General features: G+C 37.2%; 2 protein-coding genes across 2 annotated transcripts; both read left to right on the plus strand.

The window, feature by feature from the left end:
• The first annotated feature begins 686 nt into the window (after positions 1 to 686).
• Positions 687 to 2,272, plus strand: LOC147563064 (peroxidase 41-like). The gene has a single exon (XM_086634236.1). It carries the CDS (start codon positions 995 to 997, stop codon positions 2,000 to 2,002), a length of 1,008 nt encoding a protein of 335 aa, XP_086490362.1. The 5' UTR covers positions 687 to 994; the 3' UTR covers positions 2,003 to 2,272.
• Positions 2,273 to 5,403: 3,131 nt separating this feature from the next.
• LOC147563065 (uncharacterized) lies at positions 5,404 to 6,301 on the plus strand. The gene is made up of 2 exons (XM_086664698.1): positions 5,404 to 6,139; positions 6,247 to 6,301. The coding sequence occupies exons 1-2, from the start codon at positions 5,449 to 5,451 to the stop codon at positions 6,273 to 6,275; spliced, it is 720 nt and encodes a 239-aa protein (XP_086520824.1). The 5' UTR covers positions 5,404 to 5,448; the 3' UTR covers positions 6,276 to 6,301.
• Positions 6,302 to 18,648: the final 12,347 nt, after the last annotated feature.

The following is an 18,648-nucleotide window of genomic DNA, read 5'->3' on the forward strand; positions in this document are numbered from 1 at the left end:
GTTATATGTTTATGCTCAAGTCTTTCAAAATATGGGTGCATTGAATCTTCAAAATGAAACATAGACTCTCTAGAGAGGGGTGGTGGGGGTATCCTTCAAAATATGGGTGCTTTGAATCTTCAAAATGAAACTACTTAGATATAGTCCAAGGAGAGAGGTAGACTGTGACACTACAAGCTTTAGTAGTTATCGGTACTGTCTCCATTTTAGACATCTAGGCTGAAGTCTAACAGGTACAAAATTTTATCTCGCATCGCTTGCGATAGAGTTTGACATCTGGGTTACATGTGTACATTCAAGTTTAGTAAATGACGAAAAAAAATTTGGGTGGACTCGTGGAGCATTAGCAAATAACATAACTGTGAACCTGTTGGACTTGGACCTTTGATTTCTAAAACAGAGACAATATCTCTGGGAAATGGGAGGTGACAAAGAGACACAAGAAAGCCATTGACATTATAAGAAAGGGCACTCCACTCATAGCATTTTGCAAAAAGAAAATGATAAAAAGTGTATCTAAATGACTAAATCTGTGGTGGGTACCTGAATGTCCAAAAAGGGAAATCTGAGTTCCCCAAATATAGGATCCATTTTCCTATTGTTTTGGGTCTGATAATAGAAAAGTCAAAACAAAAATGAAATTCCAAGATATGAGAGTTTCTCTCTCTCTATCTCCTTTCTCACTTTTCTTTATATCCATCTAAACAATTCAATCAATCTATTTTATTCCCCACAAAGAAGAGAAGATCCCCATAAATAAACAAACTTCCCTCCTAAATCAACTCCCATCCACATCAATTTGAAATCCATCGCCAACCAACCAACCTTCTCTCATCTTTCTCTCTCACTACTTCCTACATTTCCCTCAAACTCCCTCACAAACATATCTGCTTCCTCATTCTTTCCCTCCCTTCTCCTCTCCTCTCCTGAGGAAGCAGATCATATCAATTCTCTCTCTATCTAACACACTTTCTCCCTCTCTTTATCCAAACCCATGGCTTCTTCCTTTTCACCTTTACAACACCTCATTCTCATATTCCTTGTTTCTTCCTCCTTCCATTTCTTTTCTTGTGAATCAAAACTTAGCCTTGACTATTACCAAAAATCATGCCCAAACTTCCAAAAAATCATTCAAGAAGTTGTCACCACTAAACAAATAACTAGTCCTACAACCGCGGCCGCCACCCTTCGTCTCTTCTTCCATGATTGTATGATTGAAGGTTGTGATGCCTCTATTCTTATATCCTCCAATTCATTCAATAAAGCTGAAAGAGATGCCGATATCAATCTCTCATTACCCGGTGACGCTTTCGATTTAGTTGTTAGAGCTAAAACAGCTCTTGAACTTTCTTGTCCTGGTATTGTTTCTTGTTCAGACATTCTTGCTATTGCTACTAGAGACCTTGTTACAATGGTTGGTGGCCCATTTTACGACGTTCGATTAGGTCGTAAAGATGGGTTTGTCTCTCAAGCTTCTCGTGTCGAAGGAAACTTACCCAAATCTGAAATGAATGTATCTCAACTCATCTCTTACTTCAATTCTAAAGGATTTACACCTCAAGAATTGGTAGCTTTAAGTGGAGCTCATACCATTGGTTTCTCTCACTGTAAAGAGTTTGCTAATAGAATCTTCAATCATAGCAAAACCTCACCAGTTGATCCTGAATTGAATCCTAAATTAGCAAATGGGTTGAAATCTGTTTGTGGGAATTACAAGACTAATGATGCAATGTCAGCATTTAACGACGTGATCACACCTAATAAATTCGATAATATGTATTATAACAATCTTAAGAGAGGTTTAGGGTTATTGAATTCGGATAATGTATTGATTAGAGATCCAAGAACTAAACCTTTTGCAGAATTATATGCAGCAAATCAGACTGCATTTTTTGAAGCATTTGCTCATGCAATGGAGAAAGTTAGTGTTCATGGAATCAAGACTGGACATAAAGGAGAAGTAAGGCACAGATGTGATGCTTTTAACTCTATTAAGGCTTAAAATTACTATTACTACTAATTCTTTGATTAATTGTTTTTTTTAACATGAAAAGGTTTGATTAAAGATGTTGATTAAGAAGATATTTAGATGGGTTGTGATCATGAAAAGTGGGGGTTGCTTTTAGTCAATTATCCTTTTCTTTTTAAAATTATTCTTTTGGTTAAACATTTGTGTTTGGAATTGTTTGTTTCTATAATGAACATGTAATTGTTGTGTACTTATGTTTGTTATAAAACATTGAAAGGAATAAATTTGTATTGATTTTTGTAATGGTGCTAAAGAAATAATTTTGTGGTGTCTCAATTTGTTCTTTTCTTTTCCAATATTGACTATTGGAGAGTGGACAAATAATATTTGGGTGTGCAAAATAAAAAAAGATAATTAAAGAGATAACCTAATATTCTAACTATATATCTTATATTCTAATTATACAAATCAAATTGGTAAGAATAAAATTCCCGTGCTTTTATATCCTAAAGAATACTCCAACATTTATCTAAAAAACTTTTGAAATTTCAGACTTCACAAATTCTGTTTAGTTTACTCCAATATCTACATTTTCAATGCTAGATTTTAATAATTAGCTCACTCAAAAATTTAACTCATGAAATAATTTTTTGAGACAATAAACTATATATATGAAGTTGTTGAGCATGAAATAAAAACACTCATGTTCCATTAATGAGTTTTTGTTCATAAGTTTGTAGTGAACAACTACTTATTCTAAATCAACGACCGAGGAAGAAGAAGTACTAACATCACCATCATCCACCCAAGTTTCAGATCCATCTAAATGGAACCATCCATTTGGTGTAGAAAAGGAGTGGGCCAACGTTCCTAAAACTCCATAGGATGATTCTCCGTCACTGTGACCTCATGTGTAACAACTTACTTTGAGATTGGCTATATAGTAGTATTCCGTCACAAAAGGTGTTGGTCGCATCCGTAAAGAAGGGGCAGATTGTGGTTCACTACATTACCAAAAAAGATGGAATTTGGTCTCCCGTGATACCGAGAGAGGAAGCATTGTTGTGTACCCAAGCTTACCTATCCTACTAGAGGCAGCAGTTGTGTTGAAACTTGAAAGAGATTTGGTCGAGTGTGACGGAAGGGTTTCTGGTGGACCACAACAAAAATCGAGCAAATTGCAGACGGCATCAAACCGTCGGGAAAAGATGTTCACGACAAAATTAGACTTATCTTTCAAAGAAGCGTCGGCAACACTTCCTCGCCAACAACCCTTGGTTGGAGTGCTAAGAGGTATAATCTTCCACCTTAGAGGTCAAGGGTTCGAGACACGCTGAACAATTAAAAAAAAACTTTCTCGCAACGAATGTCCCGACAGAAAAAAGTGTCAGGAAAACTTCTGCCGACGGTGTTTGTCAATCCCGAATGGATGGCAATGGATAATTAATTGGCAGGCAACAAATTTATTGACTTCTTCTATCGGTACGGATTTAGAATACCACCGGAATAAGAAATCATGTCAATATTTATTGATTTTGGCCATGGGGTTGATTCCGTCGGTTCTAATTGAAGAAATTTTAAAGAAAACCATTTTCGGATCCATAAACTGCAGCAACGTGATGAACAATAACCCGCTATTGTTATCATACAGAAGTTTCAAAACAAATTTCTAACACATCAATTAACCTATAGATAAATCTATAAAACTCATCACGTTCGTCAACAAATCATAATTATCAAAAACGAAATTATTTGTATATAACAAATCTTTGTTTTTCAAAGTTCATATTTCTTCGAGTGACTTAAAAATTGATTAAAATTCACTCCAACCAAAAGTTTAGACTTTTATTCTCCACCTATTACAAGCCATGAGACCCCGAAAATGTACTCTAAAATTTTATCCTAGCAGTGTGGCTTTGGTTTATTTGAAGCTTAATTATACTATTTAGATGGGTTGTGATCAAGAAAAGTGGGGTTCCGCTTCTAGTCAATTATCCTTTTTTTTATTCTTTTGGTTAAAAATTTGTGTTCGGAAACATTTGTTTCTATGATGAACATATATTGTCGTGTACTTATGTTATAAAACATTACAAGGAATAAATTTGTATTGATTTTTGTAAGTTTTGTAACGGTGGCAAAGATCTTTAAGAAAAACTTGACTTAATTTTTTTGTTTTTAAAGTGGTGCCTCATTTGTTCTTTTCTTTTCCAATATTGACTGTTTTAGACGGTCGAAAAGTCTACTTGTTCAAAGTTTGTTGGTCAATAGGTCAACGATCAGAAATACAATGTGTTGTTCTTTATATGCGGGCATGGGGTACCAGCTAAGTGGCGAAAAAAAGCTGTGAATAGAAAACAGATAAAAAGAGATCGGAAAGCCTCTGAACACCGTTGTGATGCCTGCCAAAAAGATTGCGATGGTCAAGTGAGACAGGTTATACGATACGAAATCATGAAAAAAAGTAGGAAGTAAGAAGGTAACCATCTTAGGAGGATCAGGAATTGGCTCGGCATGTAGAGTAGTCAGCAAAGGCTATACGAAAAAGGTAGACTTACTGTAGTTGTCCCGAAGCAATGGTGATAGTGGAAAGTCGTCATTCCAAAGACCTTGAGATTAAACTTGTGATCTACGGTTATCCGTAGTAAGCTTCTGCAAGACTGACTCGGACCGAGTCAGACAGATCTGAGTCAGATCTGACTCGGCTGAGTCAGACATACCTGACTCGGAACTGACTTGACTGAGTCAAACAGTTCTGAATGGTCTGACTCGGTTGAGTCGGACATGTTTGATTGGTCTCAGTCAGACAGATCATTTAGTGTGTTAGACCGGTCTGACTTATTGAGTCAGACAGATCTGACTGGGTCAATTACAGACCAAATTAAAGGTTCTTTTTTGAACATTTATTTTGTAAAATTTAAACAACTAATAACTGATACATCCCTCAACTAATATCCGACATTTGATAGAACTAATTGAACTAAAATGTCGCCAAAGTGACCTCTTTTATGTAGATTAGTTCAATGACAATGTTAGAGCAGGTCGTGTGTATGTAAATTCATGCGGGTATTAAGTCGACCCAAAGGTATTTTAATATTTGGCCGAACTACATATACACCTGCGGTGATGAATGTGAGATGATTGTAAGGTGTCCATGTGAATAATGAGTTGGTCCAAAGATAGACTTATTGTTTGACAGGATTTATCGTCTATATTTGATTACTGCAACAGAGATACCACTTACAAATTAGTATTACTGTCCAAAGACTTGATGCTAATGTTGTGCTCGGTATTCTGCTATGTATCTAGTTATTGTTTAAATTTTAAATCCCACTTTAGTTATGATGTGAACATGTAAATTTATTATGTCTATTCTCTGTGTAGTTGCTACAAATATACCAATGAATGCTAACAACATTCCCATTCTCAGTGGGAACAACTTTAAGGACTGGAAAGAGAGCGTTCTGATCGTTCTGGGCTGCATGGATCTGGATCTTGCACTTAGGGTGGAGCAACCTGCCCCTCTTACGGATGATAGTTCTCCTGATGAAAGGAGACACTATGAGAGGTGGGATCGCTCCAATCGCATGAGTCTCATGATCATTAAGCGCGGCATTCCAGAAGCTTTTCGAGGCGCAATCTCTGCTGAGGTAACTAAGGCCATTGATTTCCTTGCCGAAATCGAAAAAAGGTATGAAAAGAACGATAAGGCAGAAACAGGAACGCTTTTGGCGAACCTGACTTCTATGAGGTATAAAGGCAAGGGAAACATAAGGGAGTACATCATGAAGATGTCTCATATAGCTTCCAAACTTAAGGCACTGAAGCTCGAGCTGTCTGAGGACTTACTCGTGCATTTGGTAATGAACTCTCTTCCTGCACAATTTGGTCAATTTAAGGTCAGTTACAACTGCCAGAAGGAGAAATGGACTCTTAATGAGCTCATTTCAAATTGTGTGCAAGAAGAGGAAAGAGTGAAGCATGAGAAATCTGAAAGTGCTCATTTGGCCAGTACCTCAAAAGGGAAGGGCAAGAAAAGGAATAAGGATAATGAAGCTGCTAAGGGTCCAGAACAAAAGAAACCTAAGGAAGAAAATGGTTGTTTCTTTTGTGGAAAACCTGGGCATGTAAAGAAAGAATGTACGAAGTATGCTGCTTGGCGTGCCAAGAAGGGTATGTTCTTTACTTTGGTCTGTTCTGAAGTTAATTTATCTTCAGTACCTAGAAACACGTGGTGGTTAGATTCAGGTGCATCTACTCACATTAGTGTTTCTATGCAGGGTTGTCTGAGCTACCGAAAGCCAATTGATGGTGAAAGATACATCTATGTGGGAGACGGGTAAGCGGTAGAGGTTGAGGCAATAGGTCATTTCAGGATATTATTAGGAACTGGATTTTATTTGGATTTGAAAGACACTTTTGTTGTACCGTCATTCAGACGGAATTTGGTTTCAGTTTCTGTTTTGGACAAATCCGGTTTTCATTGTTCATTTGGAAACAATCAGTTTAGTCTTTCTTTAAATTCAAATAATTATGGTACTGGTTCTCTAAGTGCTTATGATAAGCTATACTTGCTTGACACTATTGACTCATATAATGAAACCTTGCACGTGGAAACACGGGGTACGAAAAGAAAGATTACTGAAGTGAATTCAGCAAAATTATGGCATAAGCGTTTGGGTCATATATCTAAAAATAGACTCAAAGGGTTGGTGTCAGAAGGTATTTTGGATTCACTTGACTTCTCAGACTTAGATGTCTGTGTAGAGTGCATAAAAGGCAAACAGACCAAACAGAAGAGATTAGGTGCCGCTCGAGCTTCAGGCGTCTTAGAATTGATTCATACTGATATATGTGGGCCATTCGCTTCTGCTTCTTGGAATGGTCAACGATATTTCATATCATTCATAGACGATTTCTCTCGATATGGTTACTTATATCTCATTCATGAAAAGTCTGATTCCTTAGAGTAGCGTTAGTCGCCTCAAGTCTAGACATGCTCCGTAAAAGTATCTCTTGTGTTCTTAACAATGATTGTTCCTTCCGTCTCTCTTCCAATTCGTCCTCATAGAAGAATCCTTCCATTTTTTTTGTTTTGGTTTTGGTTTTTTTTTTTTTTTTTTTTTTTTTTTTTTTTTTTTAATTTTATTAAAAGAGTAACGAAACTACGAAGATCCTAAGGAAAACACACACACAGGCAAGCTGACTCAACCAAGCAACCTAGACACAATCTAGATGACTGGGTAGTCTTTTTCACCTAAAAATTGATCTAGACAGCTTCTATTTCTTTCCAAAGCTTGAACTATGATTCTTATAAGGAGTTACTCCGTCACAGTACAACGATCAAGAATTGTGTTCTTGGATCGTTCCCTCTTCCTGGGAAAACTCCAAATACTAATCAAGTTCGAGATTTGTCAAGAGGGTCCTATAAGCTCGTTACCCTTGGCCAATGTCTAAATCGATTTTTAATTTTAAGTGAGGCTTGGGATTGCGCAATGCTGTTACCTAAATGGGCAAGAGACCGGTGATGAAATCCGACTCCTATCTTGTAATGGGTTAATGCCCTTACTAATATGATAATTAAACTAACAGTTCGACAATTAATTAGGCAAGCAAAAACATCACAAGTACCCACTTACGGGAGATTCGTGGGTGATCTAGAAGTTACCTCCCGTTCAAGACGGGCGACGACCTTTGTAGACGACCCGGGCCACTCTCCCGTGAGTGTTCGAACCCGAGGCTTCGTTTTGGTTTTCGGTTACAATTAACAAGCCCTCTAATTTAGGGTCAAAACGTTTAAACCAAAAATAAAAACTAGAAAGTCTAAAAGTCTCTCTTTCACCAAAAATAAAAAGAAATACTAAAAATAAAATGTAAATTTTCCTTCTTGAGCTCCTCTCCTTGTTGCGCCTCTTCCTTTGCTCCTTAGCGTTCTACACACCAAAAATGGAAAAGCAAGTCAAAGTGTCCAAAAATAAAAACTTACCAAAAAAAAAACTTTCCAAATATAGAAATAAGATAAGACAAATTCAAGCTTAGTCCCCGGCAGCGGCGCCAAAAACTTGATAGGCCCTAAAATAGGTCTATTCCCGCAAGTATACGGGGTCAAGTTATAGTATTTCTAATAAGTCGAGTTTCGTTCCAAAGGACAAGCTATTTTATCTAAATCTCGAATTAAACCCCCTTTCAAACTTTTGATTTGATTTGGAAACTACTATGAAAAAAAGAAAGCAATACTAATAGACTAATAAGAATGAAATCAAGGTGAGAAGAAGAATCTATGGTTTTCGATTTCACCACATAAATGGACTACTTAAAACATGCATTAATTAACAAATCCCTTTTCTCATGTATAACTCAAAATCTAACATAATAAACTATTTAGATTTCGGAATATATTCTTTAATAACACAATTCAAAATCAAGAATGTATGATTGACTATCATATAAAACTAATTTCCTACACTATCATTCAAGATCTAAAAGGCATATCTCATCTAATAAATCAATAAAAGCATGAAATATCTAATTATAATACATGAATGATAATAAGGTTATAGAATCAACATGAAATGACAATCAATAGGCATTGAAACTCAAAATAAGGATTCATTGATTTATAACATATCTCAAAATAAGCCCAAATATGGGTTTCCTCTACACCCTAGATACAAAATTTAGCTACTCATGGAATCTAAAATAATATTCATTGAATTCATAAAATAAATGGAATTACAAAAGATTAATGGAAAGAAATCACCAAGAATGTTCACAATCCATACTCCCATGTATCTCAATTTTGATGTCCAATTTAAGCTCCAAGTATCTCAAGAATATTACCCAAATCTCCAAATAATAGCTTATTAGAAGATAAAAGAAGAGAAATTTAGAAGAGAGATAAAAGAAGAAGAGATTTTAGAGAAGAAGGTATAGAGAAATTAGAAGGTTAGAAGAAGAAATTAGAAGGAGAAAGAAAATCTAGAGAAAAGATGAAGGTAGTAGAGAAAAGAATGGTGGTTAGGGTTTTTAGTTGAGAAGAGGTAGAGAGAAAAGAAGGGAGAGAGGATAAGAGAGGAGAGAGAATAGAGAAGAGGGAGATTGAGAGGGTTTGCAAGTCTAGGTTCTAATGGAGGAGAAAGGGATTTATTTATAGGGTTAGGGTTTTGGTTGGGTTAAAGTGGTAAAAAAAGATAAAAGGAAGGGTTAAAATTAGAAAAATGGGGGTTTAAAGGACAAAAGCTGGCGGCTAGGGTTTAAAGGTTGAAATCCGGATGTTATCGTGTACCCGGTTATAAGATAATTAGGTGAGATGATTCAGCAGCCGTCGGATGGAAAAGAGCTCGGGATCTGGAGGGACGGGAGAGTGACACGCGTCCGAGAGCATAGAAGTTAAGCAACTTCGGGTGCACGGAATAAGTGTAAAACACGGGACTTACGGAAGCCGTCGGATCTGGGACACGCGGAAGGGAACGGCTAAGATTAAAACGTGAGATCGGGGCTACCAAGTTAAGTTACGACGCGCTCCACCGGATCAGGCCTATAGGGTGCGCTTGGATGCCTAGCGGGAACACGGGATATAGATGCACCAGCCTCCGTCCTCCGACACGTGTCTGTTGGTGTATCGCGCGCCAAATCTGTGCCCGACACTGTCCCGAGTGTTGACCAAATGTGCACCAAATGTTGACTGACTTTGACTTTGCATATTTCACTCATCCGAACTCCGATTTGACTTCCGTTTTCTCCTATGGGCTCGTCTCGACCTCTACTTTTCAACCACGCACTAACCTTGGCCAAATTACCAGAATGTCCTTGACTCCAAATGACCAAAATACCCTTCATGCATCTTTTCCTCGTTTTTAACCGTTTTTCACACCTAACTCTGCAAAAGACACCTAATCAAGAAAACCAACCATTTTATTATAATAAAGACTCGAAACCGACTAACTTGTCTAAATTAAACGACTTAGATGGGACATTTTCATGACCCATCAGAGACACTATGAGAGGTGGGATCGCTCCAATCGCATGAGTCTCATGATCATTAAGCGCGGCATTCCAGAAGCTTTTCGAGGCGCAATCTCTGCTGAGGTAACTAAGGCCATTGATTTCCTTGCCGAAATCGAAAAAAGGTATGAAAAGATCGATAAGGCAGAAACAGGAACGCTTTTGGCGAACCTGACTTCTATGAGGTATAAAGGCAAGGGAAACATAAGGGAGTACATCATGAAGATGTCTCATATAGCTTCCAAACTTAAGGCACTGAAGCTCGAGCTGTCTGAGGACTTACTCGTGCATTTGGTAATGAACTCTCTTCCTGCACAATTTGGTCAATTTAAGGTCAGTTACAACTGCCAGAAGGAGAAATTGACTCTTAATGAGCTCATTTCAAATTGTGTGCAAGAAGAGGAAAGAGTGAAGCATGAGAAATCTGAAAGTGCTCATTTGGCCAGTACCTCAAAAGGGAAGGGCAAGAAAAGGAATAAGGATAATGAAGCTGCTAAGGGTCCAGAACAAAAGAAACCTAAGGAAGAAAATGGTTGTTTCTTTTGTGGAAAACCTAGGCATGTAAAGAAAGAATGTACGAAGTATGCTGCTTGGCGTGCCAAGAAGGGTATGTTCTTTACTTTGGTCTGTTCTGAAGTTAATTTATCTTCAGTACCTAGAAACACGTGGTGGTTAGATTCAGGTGCATCTACTCACATTAGTGTTTCTATGCAGGGTTGTCTGAGCTACCGAAAGCCAATTGATGGTGAAAGATACATCTATGTGGGAGACGGGCAGGCGGTAGAGGTTGAGGCAATAGGTCATTTCAGGATATTATTAGGAACTGGATTTTATTTGGATTTGAAAGACACTTTTGTTGTACCGTCATTCAGACGGAATTTGGTTTCAGTTTCTGTTTTGGACAAATCCGGTTTTCATTGTTCATTTGGAAACAATCAGTTTAGTCTTTCTTTAAATTCAAATAATTGTGGTACTGGTTCTCTAAGTGCTTATGATAAGCTATACTTGCTTGACACTATTGACTCATATAATGAAACCTTGCACGTGGAAACACGGGGTACGAAAAGAAAGATTACTGAAGTGAATTCAGCAAAATTATGGCATAAGCGTTTGGGTCATATATCTAAAAATAGACTCAAAGGGTTGGTGTCAGAAGGTATTTTGGATTCACTTGACTTCTCAGACTTAGATGTCTGTGTAGAGTGCATAAAAGGCAAACAGACCAAACAGAAGAGATTAGGTGTCGCTCGAGCTTCAGGCGTCTTAGAATTGATTCATACTGATATATGTGGGCCATTCGCTTCGGCTTCTTGGAATGGTCAACGATATTTCATATCATTCATAGACGATTTCTCTCGATATGGTTACTTATATCTCATTCATGAAAAGTCTGATTCCTTAGACGTGTTCAGAGCTTTTAAAGATGAAGTTGAAAATCAACTTAATGCAAAAATAAAAGTCGTTAGATCTGATCGTGGTGGTGAATACTACGGCAGATATGACGGTTCAGGTGAACAACGTCAAGGGCCATTTGCTAACTTCCTAGAGGAATGCAGAATCGTTTCACAGTACACCATGCCAGGTTCTCCTAGCATGAATGGTGTAGCTGAACGGCGAAATCGTACTCTTAAGGATATGGTAAAGAGTATGATCAGTCATTCTACCTTACCAGAGTTACTCTGGGGAGAAGCATTAAAGCCAGCAGCTTACATCCTTAATAGAGTACCATCTAATGCAGTTGCTAAAACACCTTATGAACTTTGGACTGGGCGAAAGCCTAGTCTAAAACATTTACATATTTGGGGATGTCCATCTGAGGCAAGGCCTTATAGGCCGAATGAAAAGAAGTTGGATTCCAAAACAATAAGCAGCTACTTTATTGGATACTCGGAGTGATCTAGGGGCTACAAATTTTATGATCCCACAAGAAAGTCTATTTTGAGACGGGAACTGCAGTATTTTTTGAGGATGTTGAGTTTGGGGGGAGAAATAAGGTCAGAGATATTGTCTTTGAGGAGGAATCGGTTGTGATCCCTACTACTACTTCTGACAATGTACCAATCTTAATGCGTACGATTGTCGAAGTAGGAGATTTGGAACCCTTAGAAGACAATGTTGAACAACTCCCCACTCCAGTTCAGGAAGTTGTTCCTGAAGAACAAACTCAACAACCTCAAGAGGAAGTGCCATTAAGGAGATCCAACAGAGAGAGGAGAAGTGCCATTTCGGATGATTACGTAGTATATCTCCAAGAACATGAGGACACTGGTGGATTGACAGAAGATGATCCAATCAACTTTCGTCAAGCCATGCAGGATTCTAACTCTGAAAAATGGATCAACGCCATGAATGAAGAATACAAATCAATGCAAGACAATCAAGTTTGGGATCTTGTCCCATTACCTGAAGGTAAGAAACCCATTGGTTGCAAATGGATTTTTAAAACCAAAAGGGATTCGAAAGGTAATGTGGAGAGATATAAGGCTCGTCTTGTAGCTAAAGGCTTCACTCAAAAGAAAGGCGTAGATTATAAAGAGACTTTCTCTCCGGTTTCCTCGAAAGACTCTTTCAGGATAATTATGGCACTTGTTGCACATTTTGATCTTGAGCTACATCAGATGGATGTCAAAACTGCTTTTCTCAATGGAGACATTGATGAAACAATATATATGGTGCAACCCGAAAACTTTGTATCTGGTGATCCAACGAATATGGTTTGCAAATTAAAGAAATCCATCTATGGGCTCAAGCAGGCTTCCCGACAGTGGTACTACAAATTTCATCAAGTCGTAGTCTCATTTGGTTTTGAGACAAATATTGTTGAGGATTGTGTGTATCACAAGTTCAGTGGGAGTAGCTTTGTATTCCTGGTTTTATATGTCGACGACATACTACTTGCTACCAATGATAAGGAAATGTTGCATGAAAGTAAGAAATTTCTATCAAAGAAATTTGATATGAAAGATCTTGGCGAAGCTTCATTTGTATTAGGAATCCAGATACACCGCGATCTCGCACGAGGTATTCTTGGATTATCACAGAAGAGCTATATTGAAAAAGTTCTGAAAAGATATGGTATGCAAGAATGTAAACCAGGAGACACCCCGGTCGCTAAAGGAGACAAGTTTAGTCTAAACCAGTGCCCTCGAACCAACCTGAAATTTAAAGAAATGCAACAGATTCCTTATGCGTCAGCAATTGGGAGTCTGATGTATGCTCAAGTATGTACACGTCCAGATTTAGCATTCATTGTCGGTATGTTAGGCAGATATTTAAGCAATCTTGGAATGGATCACTGGAAAGCAGCCAAAAGAGTCTTTAGATACTTGCAGAGAACTAAGGATTACATGGTCACATACAAGAGGTCAGATCACTTGGAGATCATAGGGTACTCGGATTCTGACTTTGCTGGATGCCAAGATAGTAAGAAATCTACATCAGGTTACATTTATCTACTGGCTGGTGGAGCTATATCTTGGAAGAGTGCTAAACAAACACTTATGACTTCCTCCACCATGGCAGCGGAATTTGTGGCTTGCTATGAGGCATCAAACCATGGACTATGGCTGCGAAATTTTGTCACTGGGCTGCGCATTCTGAATGGTATTGAAAGACCACTAAAGTTATACTGTGACAATAACTCAGCAGTTCAATACTCCAACAACAACAGGAGCTCTTCTCGGTCAAAACACATTGACATAAAGTTCCTTGTTGTAAAAGAAAGAGTACAAAGTGGACAGTTATCTATAGAGCATATTGGGACAAACTCCATGATTGCGGATCCGCTGACTAAAGGATTGACACCTAAGGTCTTTCATGAGCATGTTGCTCACATGGGTGTTGCACCACTTAAGGATACTTCGGTTTAGTGGGAGTTTGTAATGTTTGGGTTGATGTAATTCAGACGTTGCTCTATTTTCTATTTCAGACAACATTTGCTGAACTAAAGTCTTTCTGCAGAAATAAAGTATTAAGTACATTCCACTTTGTTTTTTAAGTTAAGTATGGATCTCAATAAAGTTTCGGTAGGACCAGTTGGGAATAGGCATGGTAAGATCACATTGCATGTAATTTCCATGCTACGCGTCCATGATTGATCTATGTCATTTGGTTATGTTGGTATGTGTGACTACTGATGGATTTAGTGACGATTGAATGTTACGAAAGTCCCTTTAATCCCATACTAGCACAACTGATGGACCAGATTGTTTGGGATACCTAATATTTGATAGCACATTTTGAGCTCATAAGGATGTACACATTTCTAGATAGCATATGTGGCCCAAGTGGGAGATTGTTGGAAGAAATTCCAATATATGTGGGCTCACATATGTATAGACATGTGTATGGCTATCTCAGTAAATTGTCAAGTCGTAAAGTGGTCTAATATGGATTGACTTGACTAGTAGGTATCAAAGTGTCATGGAATAAACGTTTAGAGACCATTAAGTGATTTCTAATTTGATGAGGGGCCAAATTAGAAATAAAAGTCTATAAATAGGGGTTATGGTCCCCATTTGGGCTTCTTCCCTAATCTCAATATTTTGGTTAAGTGTGAAATCCCTTCATCACAAGAGAGGTTCTAAAGGAAGAAGAACCAAGTGGAAGATCAACCCTACCCAACCATCTTCAAGCTATGGATCAAGGTACGCTTCCGTGATTATTTCATCTCTATGAATCTTTTGGAGTTTTTGTAAGTATGCTTTTTCATGTTATTTGATTTCATCATAATCATCTTATAACATGATTAATTTAAGCATGTAAGGTTAAATATATTTACTAACATGTGATGGAAAGGTTTTCGTGGAATTTTCGGTCGAAGTTGAGTTGGTAAGATTACGTATTTTGGAATTCAAGTATGAAGTAGGAGAGTGGAAACTCATTGCAACCATGGCACAAGAGATGTGCTAAGGAGCTACTGGAAGATGTTGTAGTTACGCAACCAGGAAGGGCTTGTGGAGGTTATTGAGCCTATCTAATGATCAATAGGTATCATTTTCATTAGGATTCTAATCACAGAAAATTAAGTTGAAGGCCTCACGTATTTCCGATGCGGGGAAAAGAGAAAGACAAGAAGAGAAACCTTTTGAAACGAAAGATAAAAAAAAAAAACATAGCTATTATATTGGCCTAACTGACTCATAATATTAGAGGCCAAATTGAAACAATGGACGAATATATAGGTCAAAACTTCCACATGGTCAAAAATTAGGGAGCAGATTGAAATTAACCTATCTTTATCCTAGAACCCTAGACCCTAGAACCGATAAACTCTGGATTAAATAAGCCCCGCATAAATGTTAACGGCGCCTCCTTCACTCACAAACTAGACTTTGCTTTGAGAGAGGCGCCTTTAACACTTAATTGAGGCGCATGTAGAAGTCCCCATTTCTAAAATCTTAAATCAAATATGGTGGCCGTTTTGGGGCTAATTTTGCCTGGAAATCTTAGATAGCCCAGATTCTAAGATTTTAGATATACATAAACAAATAATATCATTGGTATACTAGTTTTGTGAAATAAAATCAATGGACCAAACTCATGATAATGAATGTTGGTAGAAAAACATAGGAAGAAGATCAAAATCAATGGGAGAAACTCGAGGATGCGATAGCCGAAACAATACTTTCTAACTACCCATTGCAGATATCTTATCTTGCATTTTCGTTTGTAAAAGATGGAAATCAATACTCATCTTCATGTTCTTAACTTCTTATTGCCTTGTTGATTAAAAGGAAGAATTTGTCTACCCAAGTAAAGTAATCTATCATTTTATTCGAGGCAATGAAGTATTTGATTTTGTTTGGACAAGTAGGTAGAAGTGGTAAGTGATTCAGACTCTAATAAGTCGGAACCCTCCTAATACTGCAATCACGATCATGCGGTGGCAGGTGTGGGTCGTGCGTAGCGGTGTCAACGGGTCGGTTCCAGTTCGGGTATCTCACTACCCAGAACCGGAACTTATTAAAAATTACAGTTCCGGATCCTCGCGGTTTCGGGTCCGGTTCCATAATTTAAGGATCCAGAACCGGAACCTATAAAAATTGCGGGTATCCGTCGGGTATCGGATATTTGTCGGTTCTATTTATTACTTCTTATTTAATCATTTTTAACACTAATTAGGAAGGTTATACTTCATTCAAAAACTCAGATATTTTTTGTAAAACCTATTTAATAAAAGATACACGAATGAATTATTAAAATTTTATAACAAATCTCATTATTGTATATTATAAGTTTCAATAAAATTTGTTATTGAATATAATTTGATTACCAATTAAGAATGTTATGTTAAGTGAGAAACTCAACGACACGATTAGAAAATATTTATCATAGAATAAGTAATTAGGACCTTAAAATTTGTAAAAATATCAACTAATTACGCATTAAAGTCGGGTATCGGGTACCCACCGGGTACCCGTCGGATATACCCAATAAGTATTGAAATCTTATCGGTTCCAATCGGGTAATACCCGTCGGGTATTAAATTCTTATCGGATATCAAAATAAGGATCCAGAACCGGCATAAACAATTTCAGTTCCGGTTCGGTTCCGGGTAAATGGGTACCCGTTGCCACCCCTAGTCGTGCGTCCGCACAGACCCCCATAACAGTGGACCTATTTTTGTCCGAGTCTGATTACTTATAGTCATATATTAAGTTGGAGTTCGAATTATACATATACAATAAAACAAAAGTCGATAATGCCCTTTTTGTTATTATATAGAAGTTCCCAAAATTATAATGTTAAGTAACTCTAGGATTCGTGAAATCAATCCTAACTCAAATAGGATACATAAACAATAAAACAAATTCTCTTTCTATATATAATAGAGACAAAGAATGAAACATCATCAGTAAAGTAGAATTAAACAATGGAGCAAACACATGATAACAATGGTGGTAAGAGAAGAAAAACAGAGGAAGAAGAAGATGAAAATCAATGGAACAAACTGGACAATGCAGTAACAGAAACAATACTAGCTCAACTTCCCACAGCAGACATTGTCTCATGTCTTTCAGTCACTAAAAGATGGGAATCGATCATCCTCCATTCTTCAATTTTATCCAACTCCGCTAAAAGTCGTTTTCCTATGTTATTCAAGCTTGGTTTTAGGTCACGGTTATGGAGCAATATGGTTTACGACATGGAAATTTCCGAGGAACGAAGAATATCTTTACCTTGTAATCCAAAATCCAAAACAATTTCAATATTTCCTGCTTCCTATGGACTTATCTGTTATAAAATATCATCAAAAGGAGACAACAATAATGATTTTTCTCTTGTGGTTAAGAATCCTCTGAGTAGCATCTCTCGTGTACTACCCAAATTCGATATAAATAAATCTGATAAGATTGTAGGCATTGCCATGAGAGCATCAAGTAGTAGTAGTAGTAGTTCAAAAACAGGATCTTCATCGATATGGAATTACAAAGTTTTCGTAGTTTATGAGAAATCTTCTGAGCTTAACAATTATATTGTGGGTGTTAAAGTTTTTTCATCATCCTCACAAGAAGAAAAAGCTAATAATAGTAGTAATTGGGATGACTTCATAGTGAATAGTAAGGAAGTTTTAAGCCCTTTCTATAGAACTGGGTTCGAATCGAATAGAGAAGTACTTGTTGGTGTGACAAGTTTAGGAGATGAAGGACAAATCAAATTATACTTTCTTGCTAAAACCACAGAAAGATTAATATGTCTAGATACCAAAAAACAAATATTATTCACCTCTTCATTGGATTCAACAACTTTCGAATATTCTTTGACAGACTTGGTGGAATGTGGTGGTAGGGTTTTTGTGGCAGTTTATGATTTTGATAATAAGGTAGTGATTTGGAAGATTAATGAAGATGAGGATATGGAGAGAGTTGTCTCGTCGAATATGTATATACATCTTGAAGTTCGCATTTTCAATAATGACGAATATAAGGGGTCGACATTTGACAATTTTAAGTGCATTAGTTATGGGGATTTCATGTATATTTGTTTAAGTAGAGGAGGTAAAATTTACTTGTTCGTGACTAATATCAAGAGTAATACTTGGGATGTGATTTGGAATATGTATAATTATTCTTTGGTTCAACCTTTTATAACAGATTTTCTTGCCAAAGTTTAAATTGGCGGGGAAATTAGGGTTTCATCAAAAGAATGAGGAGTTTTGATGATTTTCTTCCCAAATAATTAATCGATCATACTCTTCAAACAAATGAAGAGTTTTTGGTTTCTTATCATATAGCAAGTAGTAGTAGGCGATTCGATGGTTTTATAGAGTAGGAGCTGCCTTGCCGAGTGCAGAGTGCTAGTATTTGTATTTTCTTTCTGATAATGACTGTCTGTTAGCTTGGGAATATTAATTTGTAGTACACATTGTTTTCCTTATCTATCATGATTGATACACATGCATTATTCATTGAAACTAATAGCATTCATGCATCATATAAATTTTGCAACTAGGTATTCATTGACTGACTTGGTGGAGTGTGGTGGTAATTACCTTTTCTTGGTTGCTCATGATCCTATAAAGGTAACGAATTCGATATTGGAGATGGATGAAGATGAGAATAAGTGGAAGCCTATTTCATCTAGCAAATACAATGTTGAATGTGGTTGGGAAGTTCATGGACTCTCAATATCTTTCTGATAAAAGTATTTTTTATCTTCTCGAAAATGAATGTCTG

The sequence above is a fragment of the Eschscholzia californica genome, unplaced genomic scaffold (genome assembly GCF_041429995.1).
Source record: "Eschscholzia californica isolate CP2 unplaced genomic scaffold, dmEscCali1.0.p SCAF_1, whole genome shotgun sequence".
NCBI lineage: Eukaryota > Viridiplantae > Streptophyta > Magnoliopsida > Ranunculales > Papaveraceae > Eschscholzia > Eschscholzia californica.

Coding starts and splice junctions, on each gene's coding strand:
- LOC147563064 (XM_086634236.1), top strand. CDS start 995: ATGGCTTCTTCCTTTTCACCTTTACAACACCTCATTCTCATATTCCTT.
- LOC147563065 (XM_086664698.1), top strand. CDS start 5,449: ATGGATCTGGATCTTGCACTTAGGGTGGAGCAACCTGCCCCTCTTACG. Junction 6,140..6,246: donor TGCTTGGCGTGCCAAGAAGG/GTATGTTCTTTA, acceptor GTTTCTATGCAG/GGTTGTCTGAGCTACCGAAA.